At 44.1% G+C, this 22,544-nt stretch overlaps 1 protein-coding gene and 1 long non-coding RNA gene across 3 annotated transcripts in view; one reads left to right on the top strand and one right to left on the bottom strand.

The window, feature by feature from the left end:
• Positions 1-22,544, bottom strand: part of LOC139764399 (uncharacterized) — a 32,045-nt gene that overhangs the window by 8,905 nt on the left and 596 nt on the right. The window contains exons 2-7 of one of the 2 annotated variants that reach the window (XM_071690989.1): positions 17,073-17,148; positions 14,727-14,861; positions 13,610-13,900; positions 10,884-12,619; positions 2,477-2,551; positions 771-1,006 (exon numbers count right to left, since the gene is read on the bottom strand). In XM_071690989.1, coding sequence (XP_071547090.1) covers positions 771-1,006; positions 2,477-2,551; positions 10,884-12,619; positions 13,610-13,900; positions 14,727-14,861; positions 17,073-17,148 — 2,549 coding nt within the window. The remainder of the gene's footprint in view (positions 1-770; positions 1,007-2,476; positions 2,552-10,883; positions 12,620-13,609; positions 13,901-14,726; positions 14,862-17,072; positions 17,149-22,544) is intronic. The other variant, XM_071691069.1, reaches the window with a different exon arrangement.
• On the top strand, positions 14,791-21,801 carry LOC139764585 (uncharacterized). Its single transcript, XR_011716418.1, has 3 exons — positions 14,791-14,925; positions 16,155-16,350; positions 20,489-21,801. It is a non-coding gene; the product is annotated as an uncharacterized lncRNA (long non-coding RNA).

The raw sequence follows: 22,544 nt of genomic DNA, 5'->3' as shown, positions 1-22,544 counted from the left end.
ACTTCAACGTCCTGACTCAGGAAAGCTGACAAGACAGGAATTATCTTACACCCTCCCGGCCAGGATTCTTGGTCATGCATATTATCAGCAGACGACAAAACATTGTCGCATATATAATAATCTTAGCCTGTGAATATTACTGGCACTGTAGCTTGTTTGTAACCAGTATGGTCACAAATATAAACACCCTAGATCACTAGCTGTGAAAAATAAAAGTATTATCTTTTTAGGACAGGATCAAACAAAGAGATGGCAAAACAAGTCATTAATGATAACATATCTGAAATTATCATAGGATAGTAAGCTTATGTATTGAGCAACGTGACTCTTCAGTTTGCTTACTAAAGTGACAAAAAATCCTTCACAACTCCTGCAATCACTTACATTCGCTGCCGCTCACAGGATGAGGCCGGGGTGCCGCTGATAACGAAAACAAATCCGGTCCTATCAACTATCTATCTCGTGAAGATAAGGCTTTACCGACAGACTCTGTGCAGTTTCCTCACATGATACAACTACCCTCCATTTTTTCATCCTATCTCCTCAAATTTTCTCGCCTCTTCTCTCTCCCCCAAGACCTGGTGTTATAATAACCCGTACAACATTATGTATATTCATTTCTTCTCGATACTAATCCTTTTCTTAGTTCCTGGTTATTCACTCCTCTCTATCTCTCTCGTTTGCTTACTCTCCTGTAGACTCGCCTACAGATTGCCCAACTATAAAGTTAAGAAGGAGACGAGTGAAGTACCGTTAGCCGCAGGACTCACCTGGCGTGCGCCCTGGATGAACTTGTGGTAGGTGTCAGCCAGCGTGCCGTGGAGCGAGCTGATGAGCGTGTAGTGCCGTAAGAGCGCTACGGCTTCGGTGCGGAGCATGGCCAGGGCATCGCGCGTATTGAGGACCTGGTGGTACTCGGGCTGGTGATGCGCCATCTCCCGACACTCTTGGCAGATGACCGTCCGGCACTTGGTGCAGTAAAACTTGAGGGCCGCCCCGTGCTGAGCTGTCCACACATAAGAGAACACGGGTGGGTAACTTGTAGAGCCTGAATCGCTCTGTGTCACACGTACGAGAAAGAGACTTGTAGTATTTACATTCCTGTCCTAGCATGAAATGTATCTAGTGGTACTAAAACACGTACGCACACACCCATACAAAATAATGTTAAACAGGCATTAGTTGGTAAAAAATAAAAAGCAACATACGTTGTTGCGGAATTCGACTCACAACACTCATCGTACACATAATTTACATTCGCCTAATAGAAGACTTTGCGCTCTCATTTGGGGTTCTCATTTCCTGCAGAGTTCACAGCGGGCAAGGCCCAACTCTCTTGTTTTCCCGTCCGGCGTGTTGCCGGAGAGGGTGGAGGGTTGGAAAAAGACTTTTGCTGTTCTTTCCATCTTCTGTTTTTAAGGGGACCGCGGTTTTGTTTGTTTGTTTGTTTTTCTTTAGCAGTGTTAAAGCCAGACTACCTCTCTTGGACCTTGGGAATGTGTGGTCTCTATCTATTTCACTCTCTCTCTCTCTCTCTCTCTCTCTCTCTCTCTCTCTCTCTCTCTCTCTCTCTCTCTCTCTCTAGTTACCACCTACTACAGTCTGGGTATTGGGAGGGCTAGTGACGTCTGTGGACTGAGCCAACACTTCGGTAGCTATCAAGTGTCATTCCTTTCGTCCAGGTAGCGGTCTTTTCTTTCTGCCTCACCCACACGTCGACTGCTGGCTTTCAGTCCAAAGACGTACAATCTATCCAACTCACACAAAACACTTGACAACACGTACTTCAGACTCGTTCGTCGTAACCCTAGATTTTTCCTTTGAGGAGCGATGAGCTCACCACAGAACCCTGTGATAACACTGTTGTGTGGCCTCCTTTCTCTTGATCTTTAACAAAGAGGAATCATTGTAAGAGGCACATGACAGCGCATGACAGTGTCCGGCTCAGCCTATGCTACAGGTGGTATGAATATTTCCACAACACATTAACAACACTGAACTTTACTTTTTGTCATTCTGTTTACATAACTTTGCCACCTGCACTGGAAGGGAGTTTTACTGACATTTACAGGAGCATATGATCGGAGAAAGGATTATTCTTAATCATGAGGGATGTGAGCTATATACAGGAGGTACAGGACTGAGCAGCAACGTTGCGGTTCACACAACTGAGGCAGAATGAAACCCAATGAACTACCACGGGTGAGAGCGGTGATGAAATAATGCGAGGTTAAGACTGAGAACCGTTGCCTACCAACCAAAGGCCCACGTTACTTTCCCTTTATATTCACCGTTCCGTATGTTCCCTTTCGTTATCCCGTCACCATTATGGCCGTCATCATTTCAGTGGGTTTCCTTTCATTTATGCCTCGGGCGTCTGAACCTCGACACTTTGTACTCGCTGCAGGTAAGAATCTATAATGATAGGGAGAGCAAGGATGGGTGGGCCAGCTGGCTACTGAAGAAGTGTACTTACGGCAGGCCTCCTGGTCCTCCTCCAGGGCGCGGGACGATCGCCCCAACAGGGGCTCCTTAGGCTTCGATCTCGTACCTGCAACATCCACAGCCACCAGGATTAGTTGTTCTGTAACACATGTAACACACACACACACACACACACACACGCATGCAGAGGCCCTTTAAGCCACCCGACAAATAACAAACGTTTTGTAAGAGTTGACCTAAGAAAACAACAAGTACTGTTGTATCCACAAGTCGACTACAGGATTAAAGAAGAATTCCATAGGTCCCTGAGGAGGGGAGAAAGAATTCTAACTCCGTATTTCCCACGTGTCGCAGAAGGCGACTAAAGGGGGAGGAAGCGGTGGCTGAAAACCCTCCCCTTCTTGTATTATAATATATAAAAGAGGAAACAAAGAGTCGAGCGGATGGGATGTTTGATCACTATCTTGTGGAAGCGAGGGTGCAGATTTGTAGAGGTTTTCAAAAAAGAGGAGACAGTGTCGGGGAGAAGAAAGTAGTGAGAGTAAGTGAGCTTGGAAAGGAGACTTGTGTGAAGAAATACCATGAGAGACTGAGTGTAGAATGACAAAAAGTGAGAGCAAATGATGTGAGAGGAGTGGGTGAGAAATGGGAGGTATTTAGGGAAGCAATGATGGCATGTGCAAGAGATGCATGTAGCATGCGAAAGGTGAAAGGTGGAAGATGGGCAAATCAAAAAGGGTAGTGAGTGGTCGGATGAAGAAGTAAGGTTGCTAGTGAAAGAGAAAAAAGAGGCGTTTGGGCTGTACTTACAAGGAAGGAGTGTAAATAATTGGGAGATGTGTAAGAGAAAGTGGCAGGAAGTCAAAAGGAAGGTGCAAGGGGTTGAAAAAGAGGGCAAATGTGAGCTGGGATGATAGAATAACATTAAACTTCAGGAGAATAAAAAGATGATTTTGGAAGGAGGTAAATAATGTGAAAGCTAAGAGAAAAAAACAGGGACATCGGTGAAGGAAGAAAAAGGGGAAGTGATAACAGGTAGTGATGGAGTGAGGAAGAGATGGAGCGAGTATTTTGAAGGACTATTAGATATGTCTGACGACAAAGTGGCAGATGTCGGGTATTTAGGTGGGGGCGGTATCTGAAGTGAGAGAGTCAGGGAGAGTGGTTTGGTGAAAGGAGAAGAGGTGGTGAAAGCCTTGCGCAAGATGAAATCCGGGAAGGCGGAGGGAGGGGATGATATTACAGATGAATTCATTTATCAAGAAAGGGGGTGACTGTGTTGTTGATTGGCTGGTAAGGACATTCAATGTATGTATGGATCATTCAATGTATGTATGGTGAAGTGCCTGAGTACTGGAGGAATGTATACTGCCATTGTACAAATGCAAAGGAGATAAAGGCGTGTTTTCAAACTACAGAGGCATAAGTGTGCTACGTATACCTGAAAAATGATAAGGGGGAGGGGGGTACTGACTGAGAGGGTGAAGGCATGTAAAGAGCATCAGATTGGGGAATAGCAGCGGTAGAGGGTGAGTCAATCAGGTGCTTGCTGTGAAGAATGTGTGAGTGAGAAATACTTAGAAAAACATGGATTTCTATGTGGTATTTATGGATCTGGAGATGGCATACGATAGGGTTGAAAGAGATACTTTGCGGAAGGTCTTAAGAATATAAAGTGTGGGAGGTAAGCTGCTAGAAGCAGAGAAGTTTTTGTCAAGGGTGTACGGCACATGTACGAGTAAGAAGAGAGGAGAGTGACTGGTTCCAAGTGAAGGTTGGTCTGCGGCATGGTGTGTGTGAAATCACCACGGGTGTTTATTTTGTTTATGGATGGGGTGGTTAGGGAAATAAATGCAAAAGTCTGGGAAAGAGGGGGAGTACGCAGTCTGTGAGGGATGAGAGGACATGGAAACGAGTTAATTGTTATTTGATGCCGTTTGTGGTAATACAGCACTGATGACAGATTCCAGAGAGAAACTACATTAGTTGGTGGCTGAGTTTGGAAGGGTGCGAAAGGAGGAAGTTGAGGGTAACTGTGAAAAAAAACAAGGTTATTGGGGGGTGTGAGCTTGAACGGAGAAAACTTGGAGAAAGTTAAGTGTTTTAGATACCTAGGAGTGGACATGGCAGCGAATAGAACCATGAAAGTGGAATTTATTCATAAGGTGGGTGAGGGGGGGCAAAGGTTCTGTGAGCGCTGAAGAATGTGTGGACAGAGATAATATCTAAGATGGCAAAAATAAGTATCTTTTTTATTTTGAAGGTACAGTAATCTCAACAATGTCATATGGAAGCGTGACATGGGCTATAGGTAAGGCTGTGAGGAGGAGGGTGGATGTGTTGGAAATGAAATGTTTAAGGACAATATTTGGTGTGAGGTGGTTTGGTCGAGTAAGTAATGAAAGAGTATGAGAGATGTGCGGTAATGAAAAGAGTGTGGTTGAGAGTGCTGAAGTGGGTGTGTTGATATGGCCTGGACAAATGAAGAGGATAAGTGAAGAAAGGTTGACAAAAAATATATGTCAAAATTGGAGGAAACAAGGAGAAAGTGGAGTCCAAATTAGAGGTGGAAGGATTGAGTGAAAAAGATTTGGGGCTATCGGGGCCTGAACATCGAGGAGAGCGAAGGGCGTGCAATGCATAAAGGGAACTGAAACGAGGTGGTATACTGCGGTCGAAGTGTTGTCAGTGGACTGAAGCAGGGCATGTGAAGCGTCCGGGGTAAACCATGGAACGGTATGTGGAGCCTGGTTGTGGATAGGGAGCAGTGGTTACAGTGCATTACACATGACAGCTAGAGGATGGATGTGAGCGAATATGGTCTTTCTTCGCCTATTTTTGGCGCTATCTCGATAAGGCGGGGAAATGGATATCAAGTATTGAAAAACTTGATCCCTGAGTCCGGCAGCACGAAACTTAAAGATTACGTGACCCTTGAACACTACGGTAAGATCCTTCGGGATGATGACCTTTCGTGTGCCCTGATCCTTAAAAGTTAGGCCAAAGGTTATGCCTTAATATCGAAGGCTCGGATCATCGTGCACGTCTAACTTAAGGGTCGTAAAACTGTCGCGCTCACCCCCTCCTGACAAACTGAACCCTTACTTCAAAATCACGGGAAAATGTTGACACAACTGAACCAAAACCTCATGGTGTTGTATGACCTCGTGGTGTTGTATGGCCTCGTGGTGTTGTATGGCCTCGTGGTGTTGTATGGCCTCGTGGTGTTGTATGGCCTCGTGGTGTTGTATGACCTCGTAGTGTTGTATGGCCTCGTGGTGTTGTATGACCTCGTAGTGTTGTATGGCCTCGTGGTGTTGTATGGCATCGTGGTGTTGTATGGCCTCGTGGTGTTGTATGACCTCGTGGTGTTGTATGGCCTCGTGGTGTTGTATGACCTCGTAGTGTTGTATGGCATCGTGGTGTTGTATGGCCTCGTGGTGTTGTATGGCCTCGTGGTGTTGTATGGCCTCGTGGTGTTGTATGGCATCGTGGTGTTGTATGACCTCGTGGTGTTGTATGGCATCGTGGTGTTGTATGGCCTCGTGGTGTTGTATGGCCTCGTGGTGTTGTATGGCCTCGTGGTGTTGTATGACCTCGTGGTGTTGTATGACCTCGTAGTGTTGTATGGCATCGTGGTGTTGTATGGCCTCGTGGTGTTGTATGACAATGTGGTTGTACGACCTCGTGGTGTTGTAAGGCCTCGTGGTGTTGTATGACAATGTGGTTGTACGACCTCGTGGTGTTGTAAGGCCTCGTGGTGTTGTATGAAATCGTATTGTATGACCTCGTGGTGTTGTATGGCCTCGTGGTGTTGTATGACACTATGGTGTTGTATGGCCTCGTGGTGTTGTATGGCCACATGGTACTGTATGGCCTCGTAGTGGTGTATGACAATGTGGTGGTGTATGACCTCGTGGCGTTGTATGGTCTCGTGGTGTTGTAAGACCTCGAGATACAAAACCGTCATGGTGCTGTAAGACCTCGTGGGGTTGTAACCCCTCACTCAGCTGTAACACAGCACAAAACCACAACGTAGTTACAGAGGCCACCTGGTCACGAACGCTGGAAGTAACGGTTCCTTTAGATTCCATCGACAATTTTAAGTAGACTCATCCTTCTGCTTCGTGGATTTGTCAAACTATCTTTTTTTTTTTTTTACCTAAACTACAACAAAACGACTTGTTATGGATAGTGAGACAGGGTGTGTTGCAGCAGCTGAGCCTGCGCTGCAGCTTTTAAGATTTGCGCTACAGAAGCTGAGGTTGTGATGCCAGTGTCGTCTCATATCCCAGGAGACGCGCTTCTGCTGACATGACTCCTCCCTATTGCCATCATTGCGGTCGTCTCAAACCTCAGGGAACTGGGCCATGCTTGAAGCAATAACTGAGACTGATGGTGTGGTGAGCAATACTGATGTACTACCATATGTTGGATGTAACGCAACACTTGCGGGTAGAACGTTACTATCACCGAAAGACCGGATATGACGGGGTGGAGGGGAAGTGTGTGTGTGTGTGTGTGTGTGTGTGTGTGTGTGTGTGTGTGTTCAGCGCAGGAGGGGATACTATGCTAATGGAGCCCATCTCATGATCTTTCCTTACTATCGTATAACATTTTAAATATCTTGGATCATTTATACATTCACCGGTTCTTCACCTGAATTAGTTCCATTTCTTTACCGTTGTCTTACAAGAGCTGCTTCACGTCTTTCTTAATTCATGTCTTGCTCAGTATGGATCCCTAGCGTCAAAGTTACTACTCTTACATCAACTATTCTGATCAATGTCCACCTTTGTCATCGTTTAACATTGTTGCAGACTGCAATCATCCCTTCTCTCGTCTTCCTCTCTCCCAGCGTCGTCATGTCAGGAGCTGCTGACCCCTGTGACTTGCATTTTATGTCGCCGTGCTGGAGACCTCCTCCTGCAGGTCCGGAAGTTTTCCTCAAGGAGGCGATGAAGCTGGTGATGCGCACTTCAGAAAAAAATTGTCCGAAGAGTCAGTTTTCCATGCGCACTTAAAGGTAACTTTGATATCAAACTGATGATTCTCTACATTCACATTTTCTCCTTGTGTGGTATTCTGGACGGGCTGAGGGTAGTGCCACCTCAAGTTCCCTGTCACACAAAGAGACTCTTGTAAAACCCGTCTCCTGCAAGATGGTTATCATGGCCTGGCCTCCCTTTACTACGTCTAATCTTCATCACTCTTCAGCTAGTCAGGCTGAGTCCCATCAACCACATATCTGGCCAAAGATGGAACTTGTCCAAGGCTTTATGGTTAACAGTCATCCGTCTGGTGCATCATTCACTTTGCTTGAAAAGCCCACCTCTAACACTTCTATCTCCATTCACCAGGACATCTTTGATCCATCGGAATCTTCCTCTTCTGTCCCCCGTAAAGTCCCGTTTCTGCACCACTTTTTATGTAACGCAATCTAAGAACACAAAATCCATCTGCTCACTTCTTTCTTCATCTAGGAAATTTTGTAAACCTATCCTCTGAACCCATCTTATCTCCAACAGGCAGTTTCCTTCTTAGAAGTGATCTTCCACTTACTTTCTGAGCATTTTTCAGGTCACATACATCAGATATACTAGTTTATACTTACGTTCTGAAGCATATCTACTTTCCGGTGAAACATAGCAAGAAATGAAAGGCACGTATACTTCAGGACAAAAACATTTTGTTTCAGAATTGGAATAAAACATCCTCAAAGTCTTCTATACTTCCAATACTTACGTAAAATGTTATAATGTTCCTTTGGTCAACGGTTACCATACAAATTTGAAGCGGATTATCATAAATTAATCATGTAATCACTTATTGCGCAATCAAAAGACTTGTAAACCCCAATATATATATATATATATATATATATATATATATATATATATATATATATATATATATATATATATATTTATACTATTCGCCATTTTCCCGCATTAGCGAGGTAGCGTTAAGAACAGAGGACTGGGCCTTTGAGGGAATATCCTCACGTGGCCCCCTTCTCTGCTCCTTCTTTTGGAAAATTAAAAAAAAATGAGGGGAGGATTATATATATATATATATATATATATATATATATATATATATATATAGAACAAAATCGTAATTAGCATGAAAAAACATGACGCCCTACAATGAGGTTTCAAGGAAATCTATTTTCAGAAAAAATTGCATATTAGGTCAATTTTTTTTCAAATTTAGAAATTATCATGCAATATGTATGATGATACTTCTGGCCGAAAGGTAGCAAATATACGTACATGAAGTGAATTATCATGAAGTATTTTTGTCTAATTATCTAAATGCTTAATTACAGGACTGAACGGATTAATACTAATAGAAAATACATATTAAACGACGAAACTTTAACTGTGTTTGAATTATGTACAGTGTGCCGTCCATGATGTATGTGGTAGTTCGGTACTCTTAATCGTAACAATCATTCTCCTGCGTTATCCACAATTGGGAGATCTTCAGTTCCTCACGTACAGAAAAAGTCCATGAATATCTACTTTGATACGCGACAGAATTGTGGTTTCAGCTGTTTATATCTTTCACTGACTCTCGTGAGTCTAGGGATGAAATATACTGACTGATATTTTCCTTTCCATCACAACGGTTCCACGATAAGTCAGGTGCCTGACGTACGATGACAATATCAAAACCTTTTTGGTTTATATGCAATGCTTTCATTAAGCTTTTGCGCTGATTTGTCATCCTCGGTTTGGTATAAGAAATACAATTTAGTTATTTCTCCCTTCATGCATCTGTTGTTAAGTTGATGTAAAAAAGAAAATTACAAGTTAGCATTTGTGTCAGCCAATCACCACATCCGTTGCACCTGAAAACCTTCTATACTCGTTCTTTCTTGAAAAATTACAATATACTACAAGTCCACTACGTCTGCTGAGCTGGCAGATATCGTTACTATCCACCAGAAATTCATGTCCACAACCATACTTATAACTTCAAGGTAAACAGCGAGTAACCTGCTGACTGCAAGATGCTCACAAGTACACAGATGATTCACTTGCAAGTTTGTACGTCTCCACACGTGACTATCCAGCAACTAAGCTCTCTATCACACCACCGCCACTTGCCCATCACGAGCACCACCACCTGACATTCTACATGCGTTAGAAAATTGCGCTTTACCTAAAACGCTGTATCTATCCTAGTGTGTGTGTGTGTGTGTGTGTGTGTGTGTGTGATTGTTGGCATGATAATGATATATCACTAATAAGAAATGAAGATACATCAAATTAACTACAGCTATAGGCTAGAAACATAAAACGAAAATGAATATATCGGTGAACGAGGTAGTATTTACACGGATACAAGAGCGGAAGTTGATACAGTCAGTTAATTAGGATTACTGATGTTCACAATGGCTGGGATGGAGCTGCTCTCATAGCGGTCTGTACAAACACACATAGGTTCAGGGTTACTTAGGACTCCCGCCCCAGACTGTGCTATAGTCAGTAACAGGGACAAGATGGTCTCCGTCAAAGGAATCCATCCTTTCCCCTGCTACTAAGTGTATCGTAGCCATGAAGCTGTGAGAGTCCCTGGAAGAGTGGACCTGGAAACCTATCAGTAATAGTATAGAAAAACATATAAGAAACATGCAACATCACGTCACGGACTTACAACACTAGCTCATCCAGATATCATTGTCGAGTATCGACCTCTAACAACTGCTAGACAATATAACCAACCTGCACCCCCAACCACTTAACGAAATTCCAGCCATCCTGGGCATCACACACACACACACACACACACACGACTTCCACTCCCCATACAACAAACACCCTCGGAACGAAATTTAGCAAAGAACAAGAATCTCTTAGTATCCTCTACAAACAGTCCATCCGCTCCACTTTAACCTATACTTCATCCATCTGGTCATCCACCTTGTCAAACATGACAGAACTGCAAATCAGACAAAACAGAACACTCAGAACAATCACCGGCTACCTTGAAACCACGAACATTTATAACCTGCACCGCGAAACAAAAATATTTCCAGTACATCTCCCTTCAAGATGCTCGACACTCCCGTTCTTTGCAACTGCACTCGACCCTTCTCAACCCATAGCCAACCACCAATCCCCAAGTATCCCAGTTGCAGTTGCAAGGTACAGCGTTTTAGACATTACGATGATTACATTAGAAACTATAATCTTATTTGCAGTACGACATAAAATGATAGCTTGCTGCCTTGCATGTAAAGTGGTCATCAAAACTTACGTTTCCTTACGTTTTAACATCCTAAGATCTTATAGATATTCTGATCCAAGTGATCTAGAAAACTAAATACCCTTGCATAACTCGGAAAACATTAAGGTTTAAGATTTGATTACACTTTCTCTTACAAATGAATGCTGAGTAAGATAACGTGCGAGTGAGAAGTAACTTACCTTCTGGATGCGTGGTGATCGTACCGACGCCCGGGTTGAGTGGCGAGGGCTTCTCATTGCGCTTTCTGAGACAGGCCTTCCTGTAAATCTTGTTCCTTTCTTCAGGACTGCACGGTATGTTTACATCTACCGTATTGTCGCCGTGTTGATTATGTAAGACATTCACGTCATCCTCATTTCGTGAGAATGAACCCACTCCTGCAGTGTGTGGACCAAGTGACAAAATTGGCTCAAACTGTCCTTCGGCACCCAGGTCGATGTTGTCCTTTTTCTTAACGGCACTCCTATCACGGCCAAGTGTCAAGGCTTGATTATCATCACCTTGAAGTGATGTTCCTGCGGCAACCTCCCTCTCATCCCTAGTGCCACATTCAAAAGAACGCTTCACTGTATCTTCATTCTGAGACTTATGAGGTATCTCTTGAGCCCTGACATGTGCATCTCCAGCAGGCGATTGGTGACAGCTGTTGCTGACACCAGCTGGCGCACCTTGCTTTGCGCTGAGGAAGGTCCTCGGAGGCTTAGGAGGTGGTGTTCCGTAACCTCGCTTTCCTTTAGCTATCGTTACTGGACCATCACTGAACGGCTTGTGTGCATTCGGGGTACCGGTTTCTGCTGTGGAAGGGGTTCGAGGTGTCATTGTCTCTACAGGTAGTGATCTTATCGGTGTTAAAGAAGAATCCTCAGTTATGGGACTTTTAGAATTCCTGGGGCTTTCCTCACTGATCTTTTCAAAAGCCACGGTTTCTTCCATAAATAGCTCTCCAGGTGTGAGCGTTTCTTCAGTGGCAGGTCTCCCCAGTACCCGTAAGTCTTCACTTAATGGTCTGCTACTTTCCGCTTTCTCTTCAGTCAACACTTTTCCCAACGCCACAATTTCGTCACTGAATTTTCTATATTTCAAATTTTCTTTGTCCGAAGATTTTCCTTGTGTCACCGCTTCCTCATGCAGTGGTTTTCCGAGCACTTCAATCCCTTCAGCTGGTGTGTTTCCAAGAGACAAACCAAAATTCTGAGGGACATGGTTCTTATGTGCCGAACCGAAGATCTCAGTGAAGTAGTTTTCAAGAGTGAAGTCAAAGTCCTCAACGTTGCGTCCGCTTGAGATAGCAGACCCGAGGAGGAAAAGATCATCAAGGTCAGCGTCAACCGGTTCAGCAGGTTCGTCTGAGCTTTCAGCAGCAGCAGCACCGGTACCTTTGCTTCCGGGAAGAGAATTCCCATCATATGGAGAGTCGCCCTTCGCTCTAGGCTTCTCGGTGAGCAACTCGACCTTTGGTAAGCCGCTGGTCCCGAAGGAAAAGTCGAATGGTTCTAGATGTCCCGTAGCGAGCGAGGGGTCGTTCATAACGCCGTGGTCGTCCGTAAGTGCCGAGTGACCACCATCAGGAGAGTCGTCCTCAACGAGTGAGTCAACTTTATACGATTCGCTCTGAGAAACGATCTGAGCTGGAGATGAGTAAACTTTATTCATATAACAATCATTAAGGTAATCCTCTCCGGTGGATGAGACGATCTCGGCCAGAAAATCATAATCTTCGGTGAAGTCATTTGTAGAAGAGTCACTTTCAACAGGAGAGACGTCGTCGTCGTGGACGGCGCCGGCGTCGTCGTCTTCTGACGTAAAGCACAGGGCCTCATCTTCGGTGCACGACCCCTCGGAGACACCCACACCACTAGTCATGTACATGTGGACACGGTTTTCGAGGAAGGCCGTCAAGTTGAGGACACTGTGCCTGTCAAGAGAGATCAACACAATGATGCGAGTCATTCAAATCGTGCCACCAGCGCCTACGGTTCTGTGTTCATCAGCGTATCATTTTGAAATGGTCACCAAGCAAAAACAGACAAATGGCCACCAAGCTAAATCTGACGGATGGTTGACAAGCAATCGGACAGACAAATAAATGCCAAACGCACTGGTAAGCACTTCCCGCACAGATACAATGATAAATGGCTGCCAGGCATACATACCGACAAATGACCGCCAAGCAGACATACTGGGAAATGGCCACCGAGCAGACATACTGGCAAAAGGCCGCTAAGAAGACATATTGATAAATGGTCACCAGGGAGACATACCGAACGAAGTATGGCTACCTGGTAGACATATTAGAAAATGGCCTTCAAGCAGGCAAGCTAACAAACAGGCGCCAGGCAGACATGCTGACAAAACGGCCTCCACGTAAAAAATACAGACAAATGGCCAAGCAGCAAACATGCAAATGTCCACAAAGCAGCACTGACTAATATTCTCCAGGCAGAACAGACAAATGGCCGCCACACAGACATACTGACCAATGGCCACCAAACAGACATACTGATAAATGGCCATCAAGCTCATATACTGACAAATGACCGCCAACCATACATAATGATAAAAAGGCTCCCAAGCAGACATACTTACAAACGGCCGCCAAGCTTTGGAGATCAATGTTTAAGTGTTGGGTATGTCTCTTAGAGGTCGTCCCTGCGATACAAGTCGTAGCACCAGACACCACGGGTCGTCTCCAGCATGTAGTATGGGCGGCATTCATAACTGATACTTGCTGCCTTCATTCAATCCCGTCGCCACCCTGCCACACATGAAATGACAACCCCCTCCCCCCGCATGCGTGCGAGGTAGTGCTAGGAAAAGACAACAAAGGCCACATTCGTTCACACAGTCGCTGCAGGTCGTAACGCTTGACGTTATAAGACCAGAGTAAGAACGTGAGAGAACTTACGCTTTCGTGGTGATGATGTCGGAGTCTTCTTCGTCCTCTCCTAACTGTGTCTTGACACCTGCGTCACCCGCTTTCTTTTTCATCTTTTTCCGTCTTCCGTCTAGTATGTGTTCTCCTGCAGCGTGTCTCACCCAACCCCCTTCCTCTTCCTCCTCTGTTTTGTATCCACCACCAGCGTCTGGCGGCCCTCCCCCAGCCTGGCCACCACAGGGGTTAGGATCCTTCTCCGGCAGGTGGTGGGTAAAGGAAGGAAGACTTGGTTGGTACGAAGGGATCCCCGACGCCGCCACGCTGTCGGGACACGTAAGGTCAACATGATACAGGTGGACACACTGGCGTATATACAGGGTAAGGTAAGGCAAGGGGAAGCACATATTTATATGCTTTGTTAGGTATGATGATGTGAGGTGAAGACACTTCTCACGATACATGGGGAAGACGGACGATTATGTGGTACACAGGTGTACATGGACAAGATGACCATGTCTCCCTTGTTCACTGTTTACATGGGGGGCAGAGAAAGCACATCCCTATGGTTCTCCTGGCATGGGTAAATACACATATTGTACACTTCCCTCCCTCTACAACACTGTGTCCTTCGAAAATATTCCTTTTACAGGGCTCCTGCAGCTCGAAGACCGCGCTACCGTCAGTAGCACAGTCGGTAGCAAATAGCATACACACGTTTTCTTTCTTTTCCGTGAACATGAAAACAATTTTCTGTATCAAAACTTTATCTCCTCACGTTCGTGTAGTTTTTAATCATAGGTCCAGCACACCGTATCATTTGTTTACCATCCCCACGGGACTGCTCCATTTAGATACAAGTTTCAAGCTAAGGATAACCAAGAAACCCGCAGATGACTAAAGTGTGCAGGAATCGAACCTGTGCTTTCATGTGAGGCATCATGATCTACCACCTGCACTGGTTCGTCTTCATAAGGAATCGTAAGCCTGTTGCATGATAAGTTTACTAACTACGTTCACAACTTATTTACACTTTCAGGATAAACCAAAACATTTCTTGAACTTTGCAGGATACCAGAGCCTCCAGCGTGAAGCTAGTTAATACTCAGTCCTCTTCACGTCCCGATACTGTCATAACCAGGCGACCTACCCGTACTGAGGTGTGGACACGTTCACATCAGCGGCGCCGAGGAGAGTCACGCCAGGGGATCCCGAGTCGTCAGCAGAGACCGTAGGAAAGAAGAGGTCCAGGGCACTGTCTTGTAGAACAGCGTTCTTCAGCTCCCTAGCAGGAAGAGACTGCATGAGAAGGACGTTGGAACAAGAAGACTAAAGTAACAACACGTACAGTAAGATACGAAACGTTAAGGATTAGCACTATGAAACCCATGACAGGAGCCCCCTGAGCATGAAAGGAAGACTGTATGACCCTTGAGTAAGGTGGTACGACCCTTGGATATGATATGGTCAGGCCTTTGATCTGACCATGATGGGTCAAGCCAACGAGTCAGGCCATCATAACCAGGGGTCATGCTCACGGGTACAGAAAAACAAACACTCGTCAGATTTCCTCACTTTGCACAAAAGGAAGCTGGCGTTTCCTTTACTTGAAATCAACTTCCGTTTCGTTTGAAGTTAACGCTTACATGTTGTGGACTCGGCTGTTCTAGTCCCAAGCCATTCAGCAATGAAGATGTCATGTGCAGCGCGTTACCGCGAGAGTAGAGCACAAAGGCCTCGGTGGATGAAAAAAAAAAAAAAAAACTCCCTTTCCTTAAGGAAGATCTTACCGTAATGAGTTTACAGACACAATGAGGCCACAGATTTCACTTCCCTTCTTCATATCCCTACGAGACAGTATTCTAGAAACAGAGCTTTTGTCAGTAACACTTTTGTCTAAAATACGAAGCTGCGAGAGCGCTGCCGTGGATTTTTAATACTTGATATAAGTTGTTTCTTATAGACAGGTCATTATACGCGAAAAAAAGAAAATCGCGACGCTGTTGCCTGTAAGAAGCCAATCAATCGGGATTTAAGTGACACTCTACACACAAATGCCGCTGACAATACAAAGATTTTCAAATACGTTAAAAAATGAGTTCCCGGCAAACTTAGGGGTACGGTTTCTGTTGTTTTGTCTTTGTTCAGTTCTGTAAACGATTACTGTGTGCGCTAAGGGGAGACCACGTAGAGTTTTAGACTCGTGTTGCCCCGTCTCTTTCTCTTGAGGTAATGTGCCATGTCTTTACCCCTATGAATACACATACACATTCACACACATATATACCCCACCAGGTATATTTTTGTGTGTGTGTGTGTGTGTGTGTGTTCCACTGAGAGGCTATATCGGCTTATAAAGAGTTAAGAAGACAAAAGTTGTAGTATAAACACCTCAGGTTTACTTGATTACTTAAAAAATCGAGACTGAAGAAGAAACAGTAGCTTTTAAACTAACTTAAACAAATACCAATATATTCAAATGTAATGGGCAATCACATCATGCGATACCATGTCAAATACATTTTTGTGAGGTTTTATACTAGAACAGTTTTACTAATTCATCTGATTTTCCATGTAGGAAACTGTGTCGGAGATTCATTCACCTGAAGTGAGTCTGCTCAGCCGACCTTCCTTTCATTGGCTAGAACAATGAGCGAAGTTCGCCTGACATACGTCTGACATTGGCTCATGAGAAGAATGTGTGACTGGTGCCACCGTCAGATGGCTGCTTCACGTACACAGCTCACGACACAAAAACCGAACCGGACATGAAGGTACGATGGAAAGGGATTAGGCTAGGATGATGAAAATGACGTGTGGAGTAGCCGCGTCAGACATGAAGGTATGATACTGGGTTGATGAATGTGATATGTGGAGTATATAGGGGCAAATTCATGGTCACTGTGGCTGTTCGTGTTCCAAGTAGATCAGTGTACAGGAATATGTGGTATACCATCATTATACAGAAGTGGCTAAGCAGTCTCAGGTGATCAAGATATTCTACATAGTTTGTATACAGATATCAAATCTACGTGAAAATCAGTCTACTGATTAAGAACAGCATGCTACTGATGGTGATAGATTTTTTAACATAACATAAAAAGGTCTTGCCAAGATACACACTTAAAAAAAGTAAAGCTAATGCAGGAGAGAAATGAGAAGCGTTGGTGAGACTACATGTAGTTAATCTGTGCTGCTGAAACAGTTGACATGTTAAAAATCCAACTATAAATCCGGCCTCGACAAACAGTTGACATGTTTAAAAATCCGGCCTCGACAAATAAATGTAATGATGCATAAATTTGGGGTTTCAAAGATAACAATGTGCAATGTTAAGCGTTCAGCATATTATTACAAGGAGCAAGAGCAATGTCACGGGAGTTCCTTAAAACAGCAGAATAAGGATGGTGAGGAGAGGCTGGGTGACGGGGAACCACCGGACGAGAGTGGTCAGTACAAGACTAGTAAACTGGTAGCCTGTCGGCGGCGGGCTTACCTGGTCCGGGTGGGCTTGTGGTTTCGCCTGGGCCGAGGCCGGCCCCGGAGAGGGTTCTCCAGCCACTCACATGACCCTGTAATAATGTTAAACTCACAACAAACTGTTTCATGACTAATACAGTGGTGGACATACATCATTATCCTAATCATATGCCAAACTTAGCTTCAAGGAAACAATACCTGGCGTTTTGTTTTGTTTTTCACAAACCAAAGGATAAACGTATATCTTTTTATACCTGATCGCCGTTTCCTGCATTACCGAGGTAACGCCAGGAAGCAGACGAAGAAAGGCCACATCCACTCATATACACACACAGACGTACGTATGTATATATATATATATATATATATATATATATATATATATATATATATATTTTTTATTTTTTATACTTTGTCGCTGTCTCCCGCATTTGCGAGGTAGCGCAAGGAAACAGACGAAAGAAATGGCCCAACCCCCCCCCCATACACATGTACATACACACGTCCACACACGCAAATATACATACCTACACAGCTTTCCATGGTTTACCCCAGACGCTTCACATGCCTTGATTCAATCCACTGACAGCACGTCAACCCCTGTATACCACATCGCTCCAATTCACTCTATTCCTTGCCCTCCTTTCACCCTCCTGCATGTTCAGGCCCCGATCACACAAAATCTTTTTCACTCCATCTTTCCACCTCCAATTTGGTCTCCCTCTTCTCCTCGTTCCCTCCACCTCCGACACGTATATCCTCTTGGTCAATCTTTCCTCACTCATTCTCTCCATGTGCCCAAACCATTTCAAAACACCCTCTTCTGCTCTCTCAACCACGCTCTTTTTATTTCCACACATCTCTCTTACCCTTACGTTACTTACTCGATCAAACCACCTCACACCACACATTGTCCTCAAACATCTCATTTCCAGCACATCCATCCTCCTGCGCACAACTCTATCCATAGCCCACGCCTCGCAACCATACAGCATTGTTGGAACCACTATTCCTTCAAACATACCCATTTTTGCTTTCCGAGATAATGTTCTCGACTTCCACACATTTTTCAAGGCTCCCAAAATTTTCGCCCCCTCCCCCACCCTATGATCCACTTCCGCTTCCATGGTTCCATCCGCTGACAGATCCACTCCCAGATATCTAAAACACTTCACTTCCTCCAGTTTTTCTCCATTCAAACTCACCTCCCAATTGACTTGACCCTCAACCCTACTGTACCTAATAACCTTGCTCTTATTCACATTTACTCTTAACTTTCTTCTTCCACACACTTTACCAAACTCAGTCACCAGCTTCTGCAGTTTCTCACATGAATCAGCCACCAGCGCTGTATCATCAGCGAACAACAACTGACTCACTTCCCAAGCTCTCTCATCCCCAACAGACTTCATACTTGCCCCTCTTTCCATATATATATATATATATATATATATATATATATATATATATATATATATATATATATATATATACATACATATATATAAATATATAAACACATAATACACATGTACGTATTCACACTTGTTCGCCGTCATCCATTCCTGATGCCACCCCGCCATAAAAGAAACATCACAAATGAATGAAAGAAAAAATTTATGCTTGTACATTCGCTTCTTCCCACGCACGATCGCCGCCCCCTGCGCAGCGTGGTAGGGGCCAGGAAACAGACGAAGAAAGGCCACATCCGCTGTCAACCATGCTCGAGCTGTCATGTGTAATGCACCGAACCACTGCTCCCTATCCACATGAAGGCACCACAAACCCTTCCATGGTTTAGCCCAGATCCTCCACATGCCCTGCTTCAGTCCAGTGACAGCACGTCAACCCCTGTATACCACATCCCTCCAATTCACTCTATCCCGCGCTTTCACCCTTCTGCATACTCAAGCCCCAATCGCTCAAAATCTTTTCACTCCGTCCTTCCATCTCCAATATGGTTTCCCCTTTCTCCTTGTTCCCTCCGCGTCAAACACATATATCCTCTTTGTCATCTTTTCCTCTCATTCTCTCCATACGTCCAAACCATTTCAGCACACCCTTCATCTCGCTAAACCATTAATACGACACATCTTTCTTACCCTTACTTTACTTAGGCGATTAAACCACCTCACACTGCGTAATGTCCTCAAACATTTCATATCCAACACATCCACCCTCCTGTGCACAACCTTATCCGTAGCCCATGCCTCGCATCCATATAATATCGCTGGAACTACAATTTCTTAAAACATTATTTTTGCTTTCCCAGATAACGTTCTCTCTTTCCACATAGTCCTCAGTGCTTTCAGAACGTTCGCCCCCCCTATGACTCATTTCTGCTTCCATGGTTCCAATCGCTGCCCCGTCCACTCCCAGATATCTAAGACACTTCACCACCTTAAACTTTTCTTCATTCAAGCTCACACCTCAACTGTCTTGCCCCTCATTCGTGCTGAAGCTAATAACCGTACTAACCTTGTTATTCACATTCACTCTACTTTCTCCTTTCACACACTTCCAAACTCAGTCACCAACTTCTGCTACATTGTCAGTAAACAAAAACTGACTCACTTCCCAGGCCTTCTCATCTTCCCACACACTTCATACTCGCCCCTTTCTCTAAGACTTGCATTTACCTCCTTTATCACTCTATTCATAAATAAGTTGAACAATCATGGTGACATCACACCCACCTGCTGCAGACTAACCTTAACTTGAAACTATTCACTCTCCCCTCTTCCTACTCGTACACACGCCTTACACACCTGACAAAAACTTCTCTGCTTCTAGCAGGTTACCTCCCACACCATATATAAGACCTTCCACAATGCATGTCCCTCACCCCTATCATATATCTCCTGATCCATAAATGCCACATACAAATCCATCTTCTCTAAATTTCTTAAACACATTCTTTAAAGCAAACACCTGATCCACACATCCTCTACCACTTCTGAAAGCACACTGCTCCTCCCCAATCTGGTGCTCTGTACATGCCTTCACCTTATATATATTACGTGAACTGCGGTCGTGAACCCCCTACCTGACAACTCCATCGAAACGTTTTGATTTCTCGAGTTGTTAAGCCTCTTTAACGTCACAGAAAAGAGCAAAGTATCATATCCGGCTCACGATGCTTGACCCCAAAATCGTCAACAATGTGCCCTTTAAATCAGAAGAAAATGTACGAGTTCAACTAGATAGCAGCAGCGCCGGATATCGCTGCCCGGATGGTGCTGCTGTTCTGTCTCTGGCAGGGAATTCCTGTGAACTATAGTTCTTAACTTACGAAATGTAGAATTTTACAAATTGAACAGTGTCTTCACCTCGTATCATGTTTGTGATCTTTTTTATATCTTATATACACTTTAAGGATTCATCACTGCCATTTTTACTATTCATATTTTGTTTTACTTTTGCCTTCCTCAGCGATGTTACTGAAATGGCCAATATAACGTGTCCAGAGGATCATGACCTTCCATGCCATAACAATTTCCATGATCAAGAAATGATTTTCTGGACGCTTCGTCCGTTGGGAAAACTCCGTCGACTGGCCTCCGGGAAGGTGTATGTGGCTACGCTCTACCATCTGGGAACAGTTCATGGTGGCGAGATAAAGATTCATAGTACATGAGCAGCAAATTTAACAGTGCATCATATCACCGAAAATCGCATGAAAGGATTTGCTGCAGTTAGAACTCTATCACCCCCGCAGCGATCAGTTTGGACAAGATCTACTCACATACCGTTAAGGACCACGGAGGAAGAGGAACAAGAGAAGGAGGCAGAGGAGCAGCAGGAGGAGGAGGAGGAGTAAGAGGAGCAGGAGAAGGAGGAGGAAGAGTAGCAGGAGCAGGAAGAGGAGGATAATGGTTATCATATTGGATGGTAAAATCCCTAAGGATGATAGTGATCACTGCAGATGATGGATCCCTAAGGATGATGATGATGGTGATGACCTCTGATGATGATCAATACAAATGATGGTGACCACTATGGATGACGGATCCCTGAGGATGATGGTGATGACCTCTGATGATGATCAATACAGATGATGGTGACCACTGTGGATGATGGATCCCTGCGGATGATGAGGATGTTGATGATGACTTCGGATGATGATGATCCCTTAGGACAGGATAATGGTGATCTATGAGGGTGATAACTGAGGACGATGATGATCCCTAAGGATAATGTTGATCTATGAGGTTGATCCCTGAGCATGATGGCGATCAATGGCGACGATGGTGATCATACCTAACGATGATAACCCCCTAAGTAAAAAGATGATCCCAGGGAAGATAATGAATGGTCCCTGAGGATGACTGTGGTCCCGAAGGATGATGGCAAGAAATCCTTCAGGAGAATAATCGTCCCTAAAAGTGATGATCGTGAGGACAATGTGACTCCTCATAATGATGATGGTCCAAGAGGATGATAGTGATTACAAAGGTTGATGATGGCCTCAGTGGATGATGATCACAAGGTGATGGTGATTACTAGGGACGAATATGTCCCACAAAAGTGATTAACACAGGATGGTGGTGATTGCTAAGGATGATGATGGTCACAGAGGATCGTGATGATCCTCGGTGATGACCCCTTGGGATGATGATGGTGACCCTTTAGGATGATGATGGTCCCCTAGGATGATTAGGATGGTCCTAAAGAACAATGAGTTCGTCGGATCACAAACACCGCACTCACAACTTAGAAGTCATATTCAAATGCCGTATGTTCATGTAAGTAAATTGCCTTTTTTCCATGTATAAACGAACTTAAACATTTAACACTAAACGTACTCTTAGAGCGCTTCAGTCACATCAACAACTAGGGAAGGGTTTCTCAACTGTTATTATTTCAAATGTTCGAGTCTGCTTGATCCTCGCGGCACACCAAATCAAAATTTGCTAGTATTTTACCGTTGTTACCCATTATCCATTCAAAGGAAGAAAATTCTTCCTACACACACATAAGTATAGTAAAAAAAAAAAAGTAACATAGTAAAGTGTAGTATAGTATATAAGTATTGTTAGACAAAAGTAGTGCCATAATAATCACAAGTGTATTCAGGGGATTTGTAAAATACTTCAGATACCGTAAGCAACACAATTCTTAAACTTTTTTAACGTCTTGACTTTCCTCGGTCAAGGAGGAATGGTGGAGAGTGAGAAGAAATGTTGAATGCGAATTTACCAACAAAGCCTGCTTTTGCCTACCGCCTCACTGTTTCTCAATTACGGTGCATGCTTAGTACAACGCCAGTTATATACGGTATATTTTCATGAAATAAATATCGCAGCTGTTCGTTAAGACAATGAATTACCCGTTTTATATCTCTAATTACGAATATAACACGGCACCTGGCATAGCTTAGAACGTGTGTGTGTGTGTGTGTGTGAGTAAAATGATAAACACTTATATAAGAATAAGCAACAGGGGTAACTCGAGTGTAAAACTCTCCCTTTAACACAATTAGTAATCA

Source organism: Panulirus ornatus, chromosome 1 (assembly GCF_036320965.1).
Source record: "Panulirus ornatus isolate Po-2019 chromosome 1, ASM3632096v1, whole genome shotgun sequence".
Lineage (NCBI taxonomy): Eukaryota > Metazoa > Arthropoda > Malacostraca > Decapoda > Palinuridae > Panulirus > Panulirus ornatus.
The sequence above is the reverse complement of the archived record's forward strand: the minus strand, read 5'-3'. Positions and strand labels throughout refer to the sequence as shown.